This window comes from Typopeltis vanoorti, chromosome 21 (assembly GCF_054136105.1).
Source record: "Typopeltis vanoorti isolate ZY-2024b chromosome 21, IOZ_Tvanoo_1.0, whole genome shotgun sequence".
NCBI classification, from domain to species: domain Eukaryota; kingdom Metazoa; phylum Arthropoda; class Arachnida; order Uropygi; family Thelyphonidae; genus Typopeltis; species Typopeltis vanoorti.
This window is the reverse complement of record NC_143569.1, coordinates 70,409,505-70,431,442: the sequence shown is the minus strand read 5'-3', so window position 1 is coordinate 70,431,442 and position 21,938 is coordinate 70,409,505. Positions and strand designations below refer to the sequence as shown.

The 21,938-nt window shown below is 35.0% G+C and overlaps 2 protein-coding genes and 1 non-coding gene across 4 annotated transcripts in view; 2 read left to right on the top strand and 1 right to left on the bottom strand.

Annotated features, from left to right (window-relative positions):
- The window catches only part of LOC150094957 (transmembrane protein 126), a 199,711-nt gene extending 185,420 nt beyond the window's left edge, over positions 1–14,291 (bottom strand). Inside the window, exons 1-2 of one of the 2 annotated variants that reach the window (XM_090411316.1) lie at positions 14,130–14,291; positions 12,518–12,746 (exon numbers count right to left, since the gene is read on the bottom strand). The gene's annotated coding sequence lies outside the window, so the exon portion shown is untranslated. The remainder of the gene's footprint in view (positions 1–12,517; positions 12,747–14,129) is intronic. The other variant, XM_090411317.1, reaches the window with a different exon arrangement.
- Positions 7,547–7,630, top strand: TRNAL-UAA (transfer RNA leucine (anticodon UAA)). The gene has a single exon. It is a non-coding gene; the product is annotated as a tRNA-Leu (tRNA).
- Positions 13,627–21,938, top strand: part of LOC150094956 (MAGUK scaffold protein dlg1-like) — a 256,608-nt gene continuing 248,296 nt past the window's right edge. The window contains exon 1 of the mRNA XM_090411159.1: positions 13,627–13,871. Within this exon, the coding sequence (XP_090267285.1) occupies positions 13,853–13,871 (19 nt within the window). The 5' untranslated portion in view covers positions 13,627–13,852. The remainder of the gene's footprint in view (positions 13,872–21,938) is intronic.

Here is a 21,938-nt window from a genome sequence, read left to right as displayed (position 1 = left end):
GATTAATGTAACCTAAAGTTATCTTTTTTGTATAAAGTGAAGTGTAAATTTTAAGTTTTTTTTTTTAGAACAGGTGTAAGGAGATTATGTTTTACAAACCTTTTAGCCACAACCTCTGGGTTACACAGCTAAACAGGTTGACTGAGGCCTCTTTTTACCTCCTACTATCCTACTCTACCTTTCTTTAACTTCCCCTATTACTACCTGCTGACCCTCAGCAATCTTTATACTCCAAAGGCCGATGATGAAAGACATGAACTCCCATTCTTACTCACTGATGAAGCCTCAAAAAAGGCTGAAACCGGTCTGGGTAGTGATCTCCCTCCATAATGTAATAACAGCATACATTTCCTAGGAAATGTGTTTTTACATTATGGAAAATACCTAAGAATAGCGATCTGAACTTCCCCCACCTTTGCAACGAGTTGCCCGGTATTGTACTACGTACTAGGATCACTTGCATTGGCTAACGCTAGTGTCGCCGATACTTTATAGTTTACTATATTCGGCAAGAAACTCTCTGATTTCAATATTTGAGTTTCTTATTCGGTTTTAAAACTATGTGGGATTTAATATCCCCTTAATTTAAGTGATGTTCTAATATTTATTTTAACAGGTAATATATATGGTAATTCGTTTGGATATTTTCCTTAATTTTCACTACAGCATGATTCTGTAGCATAGCGAGGGTGATTGGAGGAGTGCCTGCCGAGGCAAATGCTAATTTCCGATTGTTTTATCCGATGGAAGAAATAAAGAAGCGAGCACAGAAATCATATCTTAGCGTAGGACGCCAGGATGTCTAAATTGATAGTATACCGAACAAATGATGTAAATGCTGCAGAAATACTTAATCTTCCTCTCTCTCTCTCTCCTCACTCTTCTGTCCTTTAAAAGACACGAGATAGACGAAACAGTACATGGAACATTTTTTAAGACCTGATTTTACCAACCTGAGAAGTTTGCAGTATTAGAATTTTTTTCTTCCCCTCCCTAGGAATTCTGTTTTCTAAATGGCTCGAGAATACAATGCAATTGATAGACCTGACAATGAGATCTCATAATCTTCTTCGCCAATAATTTTAATTCACGAAACTCGATACGCAACGATCTTCATGATCGTGACCAGAAAATTCGACGCAACATTTTCGCCGTACGACATTTTGCATTAATTTCTGTAAATAATCAATGGATGATAAAGGGTATTATAAAATCATTAAAAAGGTAAATCTTTATTAAGGTTAATGTCAGTGATACATAACATTATGAAATCATTTTAAAATTGTGCAAATTAAAAGAGATGCTGCGTAAATAATTAACTTTATGCTGAGGATCGTCAATTCAACAAATCCATCAGTAACATCGCTCATTGGAAAAAAATGCTAATACTGTGAAGAATTTAATTTTCGTGTTGAATTCGGCATCTGTTTGATAGCGTAACTTCAAACCAATGGCAACAATTTTGCGATAAAGATTTTGTACCATATGAAATAAACAACCTGTTACAGTTGTTGATGTAAATAATAGGTTAGAAAAAGCGTTGATATTTGCTTCCTCGAAGTCAACCATTAATTTTCGGGATCTAATGATGCATGTAAGCCCTTTAAGGCCCTGAATAATCGGCTGTAAGTTAATCCTGATTTGCCAGGAAGGAAGGAAGGCAAAAAGTCGCCATGGAATCCTTAGGAGGTCTCGTGCCAGTCCCAAACCTGGATAAAGGAGGAGGGTAGGTCAGATAAGTGTCGATGCTCTGACCGTAAAGAAAAAACAGGATTGTTATCTGATGCATATACGATCATCAGCTACAACATGCCAGCTCGGACGTCGCCCGAATCAACAAGGTCCGCGATACCAATCGAGCGATCCATAAACTCATTACCTGGTGGTGATATTTGCTTCAATTCTTCAGTCAGCTTCCCAACGCTATATAAATCTAGTTTTTTTCTTTTCATATAACTTACTACAGTATCTTGTCCATCGCTGTACAATTTTAATTTTATTCATCAATACTTTGCCTTTTTCGTCTTTAACTGTATTCTGCTTTGGTTGCCACTTTTATTAATGATTCTAATCATTTTGTACACCTCCCTAGTTTTATGCTCTCCATAGTACTGTTGAACTTCTAAACATTTCATCTTATCCGACTGACTACTTTTTTCACCTAATTACACTTTCTTCTATATTGCTCCTCTATTTGTTCTGATGTATCCCTTCTTATCTTCAATATTCTTTTCTCCTGTACTAACTTCGGTGTTTCTTGTCTAATCCATTTCTTTTTGATCTTCTCTTCTTCTGGCACTGTTTCTTCAACTGCATCTTCTATCGCCTTCATTACTCCTTTCACTCTTAGATTCAAAATTTTTTTTTTTGTCTACATTTTTTTACTTTCTCCTCTAACACTGTTCTGCACCTTCTTCCTATTTCTGCTTCACTTGTTATTGCTCTTCGTTTCTGATGATGTGGTTTATATTTTCTTTTTTTAATTTCAACTTGATGTTTGCAATCACTAAATTATGATCCGAGTCCATATCCGCTCCTTGGAAAGTTCGACACTGCTGTACTGATATTATCCATCTTCTTTTAATCATATCAATCATGTTCTTGGTTTTCCTATCATTTGATCTCCACGCCCATTTTCCGCACTCCTTTTGCTGGAATCTTGTGTTACAGATCATCATATCGTGGTCCACAGCAAATTCTAACATTTTTTCACCTCGTTCATTTCTTTCTCCGAAATCATATTTTCTCATGACTTTTTCCAAAACATCATTATATATTCCGACTTTGGCATTCTAATCTCCTTCAATAATTAGTAGATCTTGTTTTGGTATTGTTTCCATTGTCTCTGTCAGATCTTTGTAAAATAAGTCAATATCCTCACCTGTGCTGTCAGATGTGGGTACATATATCTGGACTATTGATATATTAAATGATTTTGCTTGAAATCTTGCTGCTATGATTCGTTCGTTGACTGGTTTGTAGCCTGAGAGTGCCTTTCTGGCTTTTTTGTTAAGAAGGAAACCAACTCCTGCTTCATGCTTGGTATCATGCCATGACCATATGACTTCGCATCTATTTATCTTTCAAGTTGATGTCCATCGCAACTCTGCCAGTCCTAGTATATCACACCAATATCTCTATATTTCCTTGAAGTAATTCTAGTTTTCCTGCCATCCAAAGTGTCCATTTCATGTTCCTACTGATAATAGTTCTGTTAGTTTCAGTTTCTGTTTTCTTTCGGTATCCCACTTTTCGATCCAATCCTCGATCGCTCGATTGGTATCGCGGACCTTGTTGATCCGGGATTGAGACTGGCATGAGACCTCTAAGGATTCCATGGCGGCATTTTGCTTTGCTTCCTGACAAATCAGAATTAACTTACAGCAGATTATTCAGTGCGTTAAAGGGCTTACATTCATTATTAGATCCCAAAATATTAATGGTTGACTTCGAGAAAGCAACTATCAACGCCTTTTTAACATATTTACAACAACACTATAACGGATTGTTTATTTCATATGGTACAAAATCTATATCTCAAAATTGTTGCCAGTGGTTTGAAGTTACGCTATAAAACAGATGCTGAATTCGACACGAAAATTAAATTGTTTCACAGCATTAGTGTCTTTTCCAATGAGCGATGTTACTGATGGATTTGTTGAATTGACGATCCGCAGCAAAAAAAGTTAATCATTTCTGCAGCGACTTTTTTAATTTGCACACAATTTTAAATGATTTCATTATGTTACGTGTCACTGACATTCACCTTAATAAAAATTGGCGTTTTTAATGAATTTATAATACCATAATCATCCATTGATTATTTACAAAAATTATGAAAAATGTCTTACAGCGTAAATGTTTACGGCGAAAATGTTGCGGCGAATTTCTTACGGCGAAAATGTTCATGAATTTTCCTAGAACTCTTCATGATAATATATTTAAGTATTTAAGTCTGGTGGTTGAAAACCCATTTTCTATATATACGTATTTACTTTAATCATCTTCCCATAGCGTACATTCGGTTCTGAAAAAATAAACAAAGCAAAACATATAATAACTTTCCCCTACATTAGGGAAAAGTTGTTTTTATTTATCCAAATACAAATTTTCTATTTTTTTTAATTTTTATTTTGAAGTAAAAAATGCAAAAGTCAACAAAAGGAGGGACTGAAATCTTTGCTTTAGACCCCCCCCCCCCCAAAAAAAAGAGCCGGTTCTGATATCAGCATATCGAGGAGCACGTCACAGATAGAATACCTGAGAGGTGAGGCCACATGGCTGTCATACGTGTTGTCTACAGATAATCTACACGAGGCCTCAACAAAATGACATCAAGTTCTTTGGAATAAATCGGAAATCTTACACCGCTCTTAAAACTAGACAGAGAGAAAAAGAAGGTCTACGGAGATCCTTTTATACTATACATATTTGAATACAGACCCCTCCATTAATCTGAATGAATGCTTCAGTAATGGTCCACCAAATACGCAAATAAGAGCATGCTAACGTATACAACTAATATATAATCATATATACATACATACGTATTTGTTGTAATTATGTAATTAATGTACCAATACATTCAAATAAATATTACTAGTTAAAACATCGACGTATGCTACTAAAAAATAATAAAAAAAAACTGAATAAATAGTAGTTAGTTGTCCTTCTTTCCCTGCTTGTTGTGCTGTTTTGCATTCCTGAGAGAGAGAGAGAGAGAGAGAGAGTTCGCGTCTCAGAAGTAGAAAAGGTATCAGAAAAATCAATGTTGGGCCCCTTATGTATCCCTTTCTAGGGAGGAGAAGTTTGTTAGTTGGCGAGTGTGCTCGGTCTATTAATCACAGGTGATCATCGACCGTTTCTGTTTCTAGAAAAAACATTGTATGAGACTGAAAGGTGCAAAATTCCTAGTGTTAGCTGGATTAGAACCCAGTATTATATATATATATATATCCGGTCTAATGATAATGTGTTGGATGAGATTACATTAGGTTAGATGGGTCAACATGTGCTTAGGGGTCAAATGGGGATCTACAGAAAAAATACAGGAATACCTACAGTTTAATTAAAAAGGAAATAGATTTAAAATGTAAAAAATGAAAAAGAAGAATACCTTGAAGAAAAAGCCAAGCAATATGAAGAAGCCAATAAAAACATGATTTAAGACTATTTTCAGAACAATAGAGGAAATATCTAAAACGTATATTCTTAAAACAATCACACTAATAGATCAGAATGGAAAAATTACAGGAAATGAACCAAATAAAGAAAATATGGTACAACTATTTCACTGTAATCTTTGGAAACAATAACACAAACCATCTGCCAGTACCTAACACAAGCTCTATAGAACCACCAAAAATTCTTGATGAAGGAATTATTATTATTATTATTCAGGCCTCCATGGAGTCAAGAGACTCATCGTAGGAGGACCTTCCTAGGAAACACAAAGTCTATCTCATACCACTTCTTGAACTCACTGACCGTTCTTACCTTCACCACTCTATCAGGCAGTGCATTCTATGGTTCAACCATCCTCCACGCAAAGAAACTACTCCTGACCATCTTGCTCGCAGATTCCTTTCGTAACATCCAGGATAACTCCTTGTCATCGCTCCTTCTTGCTATTCCACCAAGCAAAAGAATTTCCCAATGTCTACCCTGTAACTGCCTCAATAGTTTAAAAGTCTCGATCATATCACCTCTCCCTTCTTCTATCCACCGAACTCTGCAGTCCACATTCCCTTAGCCGATCCTCATAACTGATATTGTACAGTCCTGAAACCATCTTTGTTATCTGCCTTTGTACCCTTTCCACAGTTAATTTATCCCCTTCAAAACCTGAGGACCAAATTCGAGAACAATAGTCTAGGTGTGGTCTGATCAGGGTCTTATACAATGGAATGATAACTCTTTTATCTCTGCAGGTCAGTGTCCTTCTCATTATTGCAGCAATCCTCTGGGTTACCTTCACCACCTTTGCAATATGCTCCCCGAATTTCAGTTTTCTATCAATTATCACCTGCAGATCTCTTGTTCCCTTCCCCTCCAGTACAGCTCCTCCAATTGAGTATGCAGCCTCCCATCGATGTATACCAAACTTCAAGACTTTACATTTTGCTGCATTAAACCGATGCCCACATTCATTTGCCCATATGTCCAGTTTATTCAAATCCTCTTGCAGGGCTGACACATCTGCACTATTACTAATAACCCTTCCTAGCTTCATATCATCTGCAAACAACTGAATATCCCCTTGCAATCCATTGACAATGTCATTGATATAAAAAATATATAAAGTATCAATGAAATGAAAGATAAGAAAGCTACTGGTTTTGATAATATTCCCAAAGAATTATGGAAAGAAGGCAGAGAAGAGTCATAAATTACCTAAGGACTGGAAGATATCAAAAAATAATTCCATTGCATAAAAAAGGTGATTGACAAAAGATTATGTGCTAACTATAGGCCTCTCTCTCTCTCTGTACTTAATCATGCTTACAAATTTTCATCGGTATTATACTAAACTGAATTAAATCTGTCTATGAAGAAATCTTAGAAGAGGAACAAATTGGCTTTAGAAGTGGCAGAGGAACAGTTGATGCAATTTTTGTAATATAGAGACTTGCAGACCTTACAATAGAAAACAATTTTATTCTTTATTGCTGTTTCATCGATTATAAACAGCCTTTCGATACAATAGATAGAAAATACATGATCAAATTCCTTGAAAAAACTAACATAGATCCCTATATTATTAATCTCATTAAGCAATATTATCAAGGCACAAAAACAATAGTGATATTTAATAAAATGGAAACAGAAGAAATACATATTGTAAAGGGAGTTATGCAAGGCTGTCCACTTTTACCATACTTATTTAATATATATATATTAGTAATGTTGTTGGAGAAGCTCTAGAAGAATGTACTGGCCTCTCAATAAATGGAATCAACATTATCCATATCAAATATGCAGATGACGATATAGTCCTTCTTACTAACAATTATATTGAAAATTAAGTTAAAATTTAACTTATGGCCGAGTGGTTAACGTACCCGCTCTCCAGCAAAAAAGGCTGCGGGTTCGACTCCCGCCGTGGGCATGGATGTTTGTGATTGTCTGTGAAAATAGTGGTGGTGATCGGCGGTAGATGGCGTTGGCGTAGTTGAAGGTAGTCGCGGTTGGTGGAGACGGAGAGGTGTAGTGTAGATGCCCTCCCTCGATGAATCTTTGGACTCCCTGGAGGTGTTATGTAATAATAATTTTCTTTTAATATCATTTATTAAATGATAATTAAAATTATGTGAAAACAATAAATCATGGAATAGGTTTAGGTTGTTCTGTAATAGGAAAGCTAAGTAAAGTTTGGAATAGTAATAAAATAAGTAAATAAACAGCTGAAACTAAAAATATACAACTTAATGGTGTTGCCTGTGGTCCTCTGTGGATCTGAAAGTTGGACAACAAAGAAAAAAGAAGAAATAAAATGAGAAGCATTTGAATCCACAAAAATAAACCAAATTAAATTCATTAAGAGTCAGCCAAGATGGCCGAGTTGTCTAAGGCGCCAGACTTAAGATCTGGTCCTTGTAAGAGGGTGTGGGTTCGAATCCCACTCCTGACAAATGCTGATATATTTTTGCCGGTTTGGTTGGCCGAGTGGTTAGCATATCCGCTCTCCAACCAAAAGGCTGCTGGTTCGAATCCCGTTGTGGGCATGTTTGTGATTGTCTGTGAAATTACTAGTGGTGGTGGTCGGAGGTAGATGGCGTTGGTGTAGATCGTTGCCGTTGATGAAAATGAGTGGTAGAGACGGAGATTTGTAGAGCAGGTGACCTCCCTCAATGAGCCTTTGGACTCCCTGGAGGTGTTACGTAATAATAATAATAAATATAAAACATATAATGATTTAAAATGGTGTGTCTAAGTTGAATTTATTTTACAAGAAGAGTTAATTGAAATGGCAGATTATGGCAGAACCATTTTGTTAGCTTTCTCCAGTTGGAAGGCGGATTCAATTATATTGATAATTTACTGAGAAAAACAAGTAACAGGCTGAACATATCAGAATATGAGGACATAAAAATAAAATCGAGTAATATTAGTCCAGGTACGGCACAGCTTATTTCGAAATCATTAGACATAATTCATCTCATCTCATCTCTTTTCCTTTTGTTGTAGTCTCAATAGCCTATCACGGCCAAGTAACTTGCCTTCTTCGAAACCTACTATTGTTTAAGATAGAGCTGTCAATCCTATCTACATTGTGTACTATGGTTAAATTGCGTGTGTTCTTCTGGCAATTTTACGAGACTAACATCAGTTACCAGATAATAATTAGTATTCATTTCCTTTCACTTCTTCTATCCTCTAGGACGGGTGGAGTCCCCTGATTAGGGTCAATGCATTTTAATGCAGCTGGTATGCCATTCCTCTGCTGCATCCTCTAAGACAGAGTATTTTATTCCTGTAGATGTGTGTGTGTGTGTCCACTGACCAGCTTTGAGGGATAAAAAATCCGAGTTTCCGGGCCTCCCCCACCACATCACTGTATGAGATGGGATAACTCACCTTTAACAGAAAAGGCATAAACGTTTTTCGTGTTATAGACGAGATTCGAACACAACCTTCAAACTAAAGGCTTCGTCTAAACCAGTGTTTCTCAACCTTTTTTGGATCATGCCCCACTACAACGTCTCAAAGATCTTGATGCCTCAACGTCTCCAAGATTTTTATGCCCCCCCCCTAGCATAATAGTCAGCCAAGTTCTGAAAAAGTATAATATAAATATGTATAAATGTGTATATGTACATTTTCTAATTGCCTCCAAAAAATATTCAAATTCCTCCCCTGTGGGGCGTACGCCCCACGTTGAGAAACACAGGCCCAGTTGCGGAGGCCGATAATTAGTATTAAACAAAAGCAGTTCTAATTACAAATTGTTAGTTACTTATATATTATGACCATTTTATATTTTTAATAAATAAATAAATATTAACCAAATTTTCTTATAAACAATCCATCATCATCATAAATTTTCTGATATGTACACTCAAGGGGTGTTGAGGCTATTATAACAGCGCTACATGATTAAGTTTACATTATTATTAATCTCCTACAAATGTAAGAAAGCAAAACACCGTGTAAAACTAGCTAAAGAAAAGTCATGGAAGGACTTTGGCAAGAACATAGAAAATAAATATCAAGAAGTGGTAAGATATTCTGGAGGTTGTTGAAGAAGCTTAGAAATGGAAAAAAAGAGTGGTGCAAAAAAAGTTAGAAATGATAAAGGTGACATGAAAACGGGAGAAAAAGATATCCTTGAAGTATGGAGTAATTATTTCGAAAAATTGCTAAATGAAACAAGCAGTGATAGCACAGTGGTAAAAAACACTCAACAGGCATACAGTCAGGAATACATATCCATACTTCAAGTAGAAAAAGCCATCAAAGGGTTGAAATGTGGAAAGGCAGTAGGAGTAGATGATATTCGACCAGAAATGCTGAAGTATGGTGGTATAAAAGTCTTACAGTGGCTGTACTGCATAGTTCAGAAAGCCAGGACAGAGGGACGAATTCCCGATGATTGGAGTAGAGCTCTCATAGTACCCATATATAAAAAGGGAAATAAAACTGAATGTGAGAATTACAGAGGTATTTCCCTACTGAGTGTTCCTGGCAAGATCTATGCAAGTATACTTGAGAAACAGTTGAGAAGAATTGCGGAAAAAAAGCTTGGTGAAGAACAAGCTGGATTCAGACCAAATAGAGGCTGTCAGGATCAGATCTTCACTTTACGACAAATAGTTGAGAGAGCATGGGAATATAACAAAGATTTGTATTTAAGTTTTGTCGATCTGGAAAAGGCAAAATAGCTTCTCTCTTGACAAGGTGCCAAGAGAGAAGCTATTCAATACGCTACAGTTATATGGTGTCAATGGGCATTATATCAAGCAATACTTAGTCTTTATTTGAGTTGTAAGTCAGCAGTTAGAATTAAAGGAAGCACAGGAAGATAGTTTAATGTTAAATCTGGTGTGAGACAAGGATGTACATTATCCCCTCTGTTATTCATTATCTATATGGATCACATTATGAAGGAAAGTGGTATTAAACATGATATCAGAATTGGAGATGTTTCAGCTCTTTGCTTTATGAAGACGATGTTATACTTCTAAATAAATCCGCTACAAGTTTGCAAGATTCACTGAACAAATTGCATAACTGTTGTAATAGATATGGTATGAAGGTCAGCATTAAAAAGACAAAGAGAATGAAAATAGGTAGAATTGTTGAAAATGTCGACTATGTTGTTAACTGGGAGCCTGTGGAACAAGTAAAACATTTCAGCTACTTATGCACGATTTTTAGTGAAGATGATAAATTAAATATGGAAATAGACAACAGAATCAACAAAGCTGGTATGGTAGGAAATCAATTGAATAAATTCATATGGAATAAGAGAGAAATTAGTCCGAACATAAATTAGCTATACAAGATGGTGTTCAAACCAGTTTTAACTTATGGATCTGAAAGCTGGGTCAGAAGTAAAACACTTGACCAAAGACTAGAGACCGCAGATATGAGAGTCCTGAGAAAGATTAGAGGCGTGAACAGATGGCATCAGTGGCAATATCATAGTAAAAACGAGGATATTAGGAAAGAACTTGACATTGTCAGCATCCAGCAATACGTTAGCAGAGCTAATCGCAGGTGGTATGGTCACTTAAACAGAATGGGCGAGGAAAGATTAGCCAAGCAAGTGTTCTCTGCCAGGTTGGCAGGAAAATGACCCAGAGGAAGACCAAGATATAGGTGGATTGATACGGTACAAAGTGCCTTAGACGATAAAAATATAACATCTGATAATGTTGGAGTCTTGACAAGTAACAGACTGATTTGGAGGAAAATTGTAGATAGGAAGTTAGTAACGATGCAAATTTTTCATGTAGTACTATCATATCCTGTACACCCCTTGAAGGTACATGTCAGGAATTTGATGATGATGATTATTAATCTCCTATCCACAATTTCCCTCCAAATTAAGCTATTACTCGTCAGCACTCCAATATTGTCATATCTAACATTTCGTGCATCTAAGGCACTTCTGACCGAATCAATCCACCCAGACCTTAGTCTTATAAATAATCTATTAAAGATTAAAATGTATGTATTTTTGGATGGAGTCATTGAAGGAAATATGCTTTTATAAAGGAATTGGCAGGTAAAAAAGGTTGAGAGCCGCTGGATAAGATTAATTTTTTTTATTATTTAAAAATAAATAGCATTATTATCATCCAATCATGTAAACAGGACCGTTATTAGGATATATGCCGCCTCTAGGAAAGCACTATTTTGCGGCCCTAAATTCAAGATATGTGTAAAATAAATAAATAAAAATGACGTTTTTATGGTTGAAGTACAATTTTATCGTGTTTTTATTTTTTGAGGGATTTTGCCAAATCCTTCCAAACTAGCAGCCGCTCTAGTGATTGTTTCAGTTCCTTAGTGGATTACGACGGCCCTGCATATACAATCATAATATATTATTACTTTATTTTATTTAATAATTTAAGCTAGTAAATAAAATTAATTACTAAAATTTTTGATCCGTGGTGGCTGTTGTATGGACATTGAGGTATTGATAAATGAATACTTTTAATGTCCATAAAACGTTTAGTCATCCACTTGAATATACAGTTACTATTATAAAGGCAGTACCAGATTTATCAGATAATTTAGTTGATGCCAAGTTGTCCTATTGTTGTAGTTCAACATTTCAACGTTTTCCTTGTTAGCATTGATTGCTATTTCTTCCATTTCTTGTAATCAAACCTATGGGGTATATTTTACGAAAATGTGAGATTTTAAGTAGGGGGAATGAAGCCAAATTTGTTTCTTATCTGTTTTTTTTTTTTTTTTAATTTCAAAAAAGTGTTACCTGTCTAACACTATTTTTTGTTATTTATTGTAAGCAGCTATTTTATGTTCCTTTATTAAACTGATATTCCAATTGTTTGGTGTCAGATTTGGTTTAGCAGTTTATAATATACAAAAGCAACAGAAGCGAATATATTATGTTTAAATCCTGCATTTTTCTGACCGGTTGGCCTTTTTTTTTTTTTTTAGATAGCACTCCCGAGATTACAAAAATTAATAAATCAATAAATAAAACACTGCCGCCCCATGAGAGTGGTAAGCCACTAGTAAATCTCTTAAACGTGTTCCGGAGGCTCCGAGAGCCTATATTTAAAAATTTATTAAACTCTACTAAAAGTTTTCATGAGTGAAATAACTAATTAAAAAAGCACTCTTAAAAAAAAAAAATGTGTTTTCGGATATAAGCTAAGTATTCCCTAATAGGTTATAATAGGGTTATTGCTCCCATACAGAAGAGTGATGGATTCATAATGGAATGCATCAGAAAAGCAAATATGAGACATCATTCATGAATTAAAAAAAAAAAAGAAAAGAAAAAATCCTGTATACTTAATAAGCTTCCCCATCATACCTTAAAAACAAGAATTTTGGCCTGCTGACCGAGTGGATAACGTGGTCGTTCTCCAGCCACACGTTGTTGGTTTGAATCCCACATGGACGTAGATATTTCGGGGTCTTTGAGTTGCATTCGATTTTCTTTGCCATTTGTAAGACATTCGCTTGTTTTGTTAATAGGAAGAAGTCTGAAGTGACTTGAAAATGCTTATCCAATGTTTATCTCTTAAGTATGATTCCCTAGCCTGTAAAAAAAAAAAAAAAAAAAAAAACAGCAATCCGTTTTGTGAGCGGAGTGCATAAAAATAAGGGAATAACATGAAGTATACACGCGGCCTTGTACTTTACAAGGCAGCTTATATACTTTATTGTAAAGCTACAACTAATATTTTTTGTGGAAATGTTTTGAAGCATATAGAAAGGAGAGACTATATTATATTATACTTTACCCTACAGATTTAGGCATTACTGTTATGAAAAGTAGATGTTTTCATGTTATAAACTAATTCAATACAGAACATGTCTCTCTCCCCTAGTCACGTCTAAAATTTGGAGGGAGGAATAGAAAGGGGGGGAATGAGACACATACTTGTGCTTATCTCCTATTTTCTCGCTATACCAATGAGGATAGTTCTCTTGTTCTCTCCTTCCCCTTCTATTAAGACATTTTTAAAAAATCACTCTGCATCTGGACTCAAGTTGTCCAAATATCGTCTGACAATCGGCTACTCTTTGCATTATTACAGTAATCCTTTGAGTTCTCTTTATACCAGTACGCATCGACACGTAAATTCGATATGCATATTTATTTCATGCAACTCCATTAGTGGAGTTTCATGAAAAATGTGGAACCTTAGTGTTGATGTGGGAAATTTTAATCTGTTAGTCCAAAGCCAGAAAATGCACAAGCATATTAAATTTTATAAAAGTTGACCTACTCGGCTGCTAACAGCTGATAGTGCCAGCAAACGCTGTCACGTTTCTGACTGCTGCAGTCGAAAGACCGCTTCATACTACGGAGCGAATGGAATGTCTCGTATGGAGCGGGAAAGAAGCTCAATGGTTCCAAATATCACGTGATCTAGCGCAATCTTAAGTGCCGCCATATTGACACTAGGACACGGATATTCAGTGTTATCGTGCGAGGAGTTGTAGTAAGGTTTTATTCCCATTATTAGCTGTGTGGTGCATTTATGGTGTTCTATATCTCTTTTAAGCTGAAGCAAATCTGGACATTGGAGTTTTATTAGTGGAGTTGCTGGAAACGTGGTGATTAGAGAACTCTGATCTCATCGTGGCGTATACTGCTGCACAGTGGCCTAGCCGCTGCTTTGACACTAGGTGTTTGGCCATGCCTGTTCGTAAACAAGGTGATAAAGATTACAATATTTTATTGCTACTAATGTCAGTTTACTAAATATTTCGATATTTAACATCATCCATCTATAATAATCCACTACAAGTTATTTAGATAACTCATGGTAAGCCAGTGTGCGTATATCTAAGGCCGACTAAATACGCTTGCAATGTAAGATTCAATTATACTCAAATTGTAATATGAAAATAAATGAGAGAATACTTTATTTATATATTAGGAAAGGAAGTTATGTAACTAAAATCTTAAATACCTTCATGCAAATCAGATACACAGTGTCGCTGATCCAATGCCCTACCAATATCTATCTCCAATGAAACCGCACGTAAAAACGAGTGAAGAATATTGTAACGAAGCAGTTATCATGACCAACTGTGGTGAAACCAGTTATACATAATACCATAAATCATTTTGAAGCTATTAGAATTTTATACATTTTCAGGAAAAGGCCAACTGAAAGCTAGCGGTGTGAATGCATATGCAATTTAGGTGGAGCAAGAGGTGGAAACAGATGCACTGGTGTAAATGAATGTTCTTAACGTAACTTCCGAGTCATGTGCTGTACCAGTCATCTGCTGAAACATGCGAATCAGTTTTTGAGTGCGTAATGTTAATTAAAGCTTTTCAGTTAGCGAAATTATCATTTAACTATTAGGATGGTACAGAGTTAATTATATTTTGCTTGCATGAAATTTTTTAAATAGATATTTATATCGGTATATTAAAAACGTGATAAACGTGCAAGCATGAGTATCCCGGAATAGTATTCTATTATATGCAGTATTGCATTCTTATTCATATTTCAATTTTTCGTTCAATAAAAATTAAAATAGAATATTTTTCTACTTGAATGATCTTCCAATATTTTTTTGAAATATTTAATATGCCAATTGGCTATCTAAAAATTATACATTTTTCTTAACCCGCTTTTGCTAACTAAAATGGTGTAAAGAAATGTCACAGGATATTGAATGTTATTGATCCCTTTTAGAGCTACATATCCTTTAATTTTCTGTATTTATATATATGTTTAAGCATGCATATCAACAATAAGGTATTGTTTATTGTGCCCAAATGAATTTTCTCCCCTCCCCTTCCCATGGGTACAAATTTACATACTATGTCTGGTTATTACAGTTGATATCATCTGATTATTATTATTTTTTTTAAGCTATAACATACATTTAATTTATAGCTTTATTATATACACAGTGAGTATATTTTATATATACTCATCATGTAGATGAGTGAATGGTTAAGACTTAGAAAATATTATGCCAGGTATTGAGATTTTCATGCATACTAATAATTGTTCTGTTTAACTCTTCGAGCCTTATGATTTACATTAACACAGATAGATAACCTGAGAATGAAATAAAAACACATAAAACATTGTAATGATTTCATCCTCTTCAACAAGTATCTTTTTATCATTTCCTGGTATGTATCTTCAAGCTATAATCCAACAGTGTTAAGGTTTCATTCAAGTTTACTGGAAGCAGTTTTTTCCAGACTAATGTATTATTATTAATTTTTGTTCTCTAATTTTGATTCTTTCTTTTCTGTCTTCTAAAGCTGCCTTAATGTTCTGACTTTTCTGAATCCTTTTCAAAGTTTTTCATTCAACACCCCTGTTCTGACCGTACCATACCATTTACTCATTCTTGAGTATTAATAGTTATATCGAGTTTTAATATCTTTATTTTTAATGTTTTGCTATCAATATCATCTGTGTACTCATTCTCCTCCAGAATTTTTCATATTTGTGATCTCCTGGTTTTGAGTATCTTCTTTGCCACAAAATATACCTAAACAGTAATGGCGTAAGATTTTTGTCCTTCATCTTACAATGATGGACTACAATGTTTATATGCACTCTGAGAACCTCACGAATTTTTCTTGAGGTTATTGGAATGCATCCGTCCTTCCTAAGCTCTCTAAATCTACCTTGCTTGGTTTGTAGTATAGTAGTTATGTTGTGCTGCTGCTAAATACAGCATGTTTTACTTTTTCTGGGTGTTCGTCATTAGAGGATGCAGTTGATATTTTCTGAGGTTATTGGAATGCATTCGTCCTTCCTAAGCTCTCTAAATCTACCTTGCTTGGTTTGTAGTATAGTAGTTATGTTGTGCTGCTGCTAAATACAGCATGTTTTACTTTTTCTGGGAGTTTGTCATTAGAGGATGCAGTTGATATTTTCTGTGTGGATTTATTTAAAAGTGTAACATCTGCATTTAGAAAAGAACTGAGCTTAACTTCCTCCAATTTTGATATCGGGTTTAAGATTGCTTTCCTTGCTGTCTGTATAATTTTATTATTTCAAGCATTTCCCCCCCCCCCCTCATCACTGGATTATATGCCTTTCAGAATCAGTGAAATTTAAATATATATCATTGTAACATTCTTTAGATTTCTCCTGTATATTAAAGTAAAATTCTGGTTCTGGTCCTCAGTCTGTTTGGATTGAAACCTACCTTGTCCTTCCCCAAGTTTGTCTTCAACAATTGCTTTCCCTTAGTCTCTTAAGTATTCTTATCTAAGTGTTAAAGCCAAGATTTAGATAAGTATATTTGAGAAGAGACTTAGGAAAAACAATTTATAAAAAGCGATGTCCTCTATAATTGCCACATTAGTTTTCTTTCTCCTTTTTTATAAATTGGCACTGTGTTCTGTTCTAGTCATAATTTGGACTCTGAAAACTTTCTGAATTATGCATAGCCATTGTGAAATTTATACTGTGTGTGTGTGTGTGTATCTTTCTAACATCTCCAGATTTGTAATGTTTTTATTTCCATCTCCAGTTTTGAGATATACTTGTTATTGTATTTCTAGATATTTTGCTACTTCACTAATTTATTGTAAATTTATTATTGTTGGATACTTGATTTAATTATTTTTCTAAGTAATTATTCCACACACATCTTCAGTTTTATACCATTATCATGTTTGATTTCTTTTCAAGTACTCTTTCTTCAATTTCTAAACCTTTCATTATCTCTACAACATTTTGCCACTTACATGACTGTTATTTTCCACCTTTGCAAATAATTCAGCTTTTCAAACTTTTCTTTTTTTAATTCTTAAGAGCATATGACAAATGAAAATTCACCATCCAGGAATTTTCTGTATTGTCTTCAAGTATTGGTTCTTGCTTTTAAACTCATTTACATTTTTCATAATAATAGTTTTATATTTTATTCTATAATGCTTCAACTTGGATTCATTTCAAAACTTCTTGAATTTTTTCCTATCTTATGGGATTTTTTTTATCCTACTAAAAAAATGAATGCTGTTTAAAATCGTGTGCTCTTGTATCCTGTACAATCATTAACTTCATTCATATAAAGCTAGGCAAAATTTTTATTTTGGAACTACATTGGAATACGCAGGTTAATAATTTGAAACATAATTTTAGCCTCGGCAAAGTTTTCTTTAGGCTAACATGATCTCTTATGAACCAATTATTGTAGTAGGCTAAAGTTGGCTTGAGTGGTTAGCATATCCGCTCTCAAACCAAAAGGCTGCGGGTTTGAATCCCACCGTTGGCATTGATGTCTGTGGAAATACTAGTGGTGGTGGTCGGCGATAGATGGCGTTGGTGTGGTCAATTTGTGGATTGAGTGGTGGAGACAGAGTTGTAAGCAGGTGCCCTCCCTTGATGAACCTTTGGATTTCCTGGAGGGGTCAAATAATAATAATAATAATAAAACGTTTTAAGCCAGTTTTTATCCAGGAAATCCTTCAAGTATATATCATCATTAACTCTGCTATTATTTTCTCCAAATTTTGTCAAAGCTTCTTCTTGGTCTGGGATTTGTCTACTATCATGATGTTCAGTTCTCCAACAAGAATCAACAACTAGTTCTTTCTAGTGATTCACAGGATTCCTCTACTACTTCACTGCAGGTATTTTCATGGGCATGTGAGCACAATTAAGTTATAATTTTCATCTGTTTTTCCATTTTGAAAATTGTTCATATTGCCTTCATTCAAGAAGTTTAAATGATCTTCTTTGTCTTGATAATAGCACCTTTGTCAGCGACATATTTTAATTCTTCTGGCACCGCCCTCTTTTCTGTTGATGGTGGTTATTCCATTGGTGTTTTTTCACAGTTGATTTTTCATCTTTCGTCCAGGTTCTCTGCTGATGACAGTAGGAGTGGGTTCCTGTTTAATGTGGTGATTCCTGTGGCTAATGTATTTGGCTTTGTTTTCTCCATTGCAATTTTTCTGTTAAGTGATGTGGTGAAGGAAGTTCATCATATTAGATATAAGAATTTCTTGTAGTACATGAGTAATTTTTAGTGTTTTTGTAGTTATGGAAAATATGCAAGTTGTAGTTAAGGCAGACAGTTACATATTTTTATTTGATAACACCTCCATGCAGTCTCGGTACCCACTGTGTGAGGTTGCTCTGTGCAGTACTGTGTGATCTATTTCTGCATAACACAATCTACTGTCTGTACATCTTCTCACAGTATTTGTTTGGTCAATTTGCCTGTTTTTCAGAAGTAAAAGGCAAGTTTCTGAAAGAAAAATTGTGCTATTTGTGCATGAGACTAGCTAACTTGCCTTCATTTCAGGAAGCTTATATAATGATTCCTCATTTGTAAGAACTGACCTTGAATCTTCTCATTTCAAAGGATGCATGTCATGTTCTTCCAATTGTGCTATGAAGCTACTGTAGTGTGTGTATATATAATAGTATTCAGCTATAATTAGTCTTCATGTTGATGAAGATTGTTCACTGCTGGCAGTCAGGACTGAGAAAAGTATTCTTTTCAAAATGCATGTTTAAAATACTTTGCCATCATCTCCTAAGCTGAATAAAGCATCACAAAATTGCGCTGCAAAAATATTTTGTATTCATTTTTATGCCTTAATTTTAAGACACAAACTGAACACAACTTTTCTTTTTTATTATTATTTTTAGTATACCCTCCATGGGGTTGGCAGACTCATTGTAGGAAGTTCATTGAACTGACGATATATTTATCATACTGAGCCTTAAACTTCTTAACACTCCCTGCATTAACAACATATTCCGGTAATGTATTCCAATCAATCAATCATAATTCTATGTGTAAAAAAAACAAATCTACTCCTCCAGGGATGTCCTCTGGTGGATATCCCTGGAGGAGTAGATTTCTCCTCTTGCCTTCTACTCTTTTTATAATCCCTTCTGGATTAATGCAATAAAATCCCCTCACTAACTTAAATATCTCTGTCATATGACTTTTCTTCCTATCCACCAAATTCTGCAGTCCACATTACTGCAACCTTTCTCTCTCTCTCTCTCTCTCTTTCTATCTCTCCCTCCATAGCCAGCATTTCAGAATCCTGATATTGTCTTATTCACTTATCTCTGGATCCTCTCCAATGTTTCGACATCATGTTGAAAACTAGGTGACCAAATTTGAGCACAATAATCGAAGTGTGGTCTGACCAGTGCTTTATACAGTGGCACAATCACCTCCTTACTCTTACATGTTAGAATACTTCTTGTCATAGCAGCACTATGATGTGCAGTATTTGCAACACTTGCAATGTGCCCTCTAAACTTTAGTGTACTATTGACCATCACTCCCAAATCGCGAATCTTATCCATTTCCTGCAGTATAGCACCTTGAATACAGTAATATTATTAAAACTACAATCCTACTCCTCTGTCCAAGTCAAAAGTCTATTCAAATCTTCCTGGAGGTAATTAACATCAGCAGTGCTACTTACAGTTCTCCCTAGCTTTGCATCATCAGCAAACAACTGAAGATCCCCAGTCATTTCGCATGATATATCATTTATGAACAGCAGGGACCTAAGAACAGAAACCTGGGACGTGCCAGTTATTCTCCTTTTTTTGAGTCATTTCTCCATCATACATAACTTGCTGGTATCATCAGTTGAGAGAGCTAATCATCAATCCATCTAACCAATATACTATCCATATGCCCATCCTCTGCAGCTTGTATACACTATATGATGTTTACTGTTTTTTGTATGAGAGAAGAAAAAGCCCACAAATTCTACTGAAAATTATTAAAGGATAAGCTATAACGGTCAGACTTGTGAAACTCTTGATCAGAAGTATTAATCAAAGGCAAATATGTGGACTCAAATGTAGTGTGTATCAGGCTTTTTTTTTTTTTTTTTTGGTTGAATAAAATGAATTAAAGGTTTAATGTTTTAATATTTTGTCTCTCATAGACATATCAGGAATACAGTTATGGGAATTATAATCGTGTACAAGCAACACATGCACACGAGAAAAGAAGCGGAATAGACTGAAAGCTGAAGCCCTAAGAGTGGGGATTCCTCCCTTTTCCCCTATTAGGCAGCTGTAATTGCTGTTGGGTGGTGTCTCCATTTGGTCATATCACTCGCACATTTCAGTACATGACGAGTAAGGAGAGAACAAGGGGTCACTCCTGTAATTTGTAAGAGCATGTGGACTAGATTTTTTGCTTCAAGAGTAGTGAATGAGTGGAATGGATTGCAGAGGTGTTCGTGAGTGCCTCCATAGTGAATACATTTAACAAGAAGTATGATGGGTATTGTGTGAATAATGGTTAGCATTAGTTTCTCGTGATAGTGTTTTGACTCCATAGAGATACCCCATATAATAATATTAATATCGATGCCATTGTCAGATATAAAAGACTGATACTTCATAGAAATATCAGTCTTTTATTACAGTTATATTCAGATGATCAGGCACTCCTAGCCAGTAATGAAGATGCATTGAATACTCTGTAAGCCATTTAAACCTAATCACTGAAAACTTTCATGGAAATATCAATTATGAAAATAAAAATTATGGCCTTTCATGTAAACAAACCAATTCAAAATATGTGTATTGGAAATAAAATTTTTAAGCGAGTAAATGCTTAATTATTTTGATTATAGTCTGACTTATAAAAAAAGAAATTGTCATTAATGATAAAATTCAAAAGTTTAGCAACGCACTTCGAATAACCAACTTTTTATTCCAACAAAAGTATAAAGGCATACCAGAATTAAAACATATAAGACAATAGTGAGACCAATACTTACCTATGGAAGTGAACCTTGACCATCAGAAAACAAGATGAAATGACTCTTAGTTTGAAATTTACAAGAACTTCAGGATATGTTACCAGACTAGATAAAAAAACAAAGATATGAGTAAACTAAATATGATATCTGTAATACAATATATCCATCAATATAGACAAAAATGGTTATAGCACATAAGCAGCCAGGATATCTCAACAGATTCTTTGATACATCAATAGAGGAAGGAAACTATCAGGAAGAACAACCAAAAAATGGTTTGAGACAATAACAGGCAATAGGTCTACTATTCCACAGGATATGATAATGATTATACTTCATAAAAAAAAATTAAATTTTTGCTTTTACTTCTGGCATAAACCAAGCAAAAATCTTGTTCACAAGTGACTTCATGTTTCATATATCAACAAGAGGTTCAAGAGTTTTGGATTTGGTCATAGCATCAGAAGAGCTGATAAGTGGGATGACATCTCTCCCACCATTTGGAGAGAGTGATCATGTGGTTTTGACTTGGAAGATGAACAGACATGCAGGTGTATCAAAGAAAAGGGAACATATGTGGAATTATAAGGTGGGTGATTATAATAGTCTTGGGCATCAACTAGGGGCAGTTCCATGGAGGGCAGAATTGGAAGGCCAGGATATTATTAGTGCTTGGGAAATTGTGAAAGAATATTTGTTAGCAGCAATAGTAAGCTGTATTCCACGGGTGAAGAAGCAGACACAATTTGGTGTAAAGTGGATGATAACGATATCAAACAGGAACTGCAGTTGAAAAAAGAGATTATAGAAGAGATATAAAGAGAGGGGTAGAGGACAGATACACGAAGAATATAAGATGCAGGCCAGGAGAGTGACCAGAATGGTGAGGAAGGCAAAACTGGAATATGAAAAGAGATTGGCACTAAGATCCAAAAAAAATCCTAGGGAATTTTTAGCTATGTGGCCAGTAAGCAGAGAAACGATTGTGGAAGAATAACATTGCGGGATAAAAATGGGAATAGAGTGACTG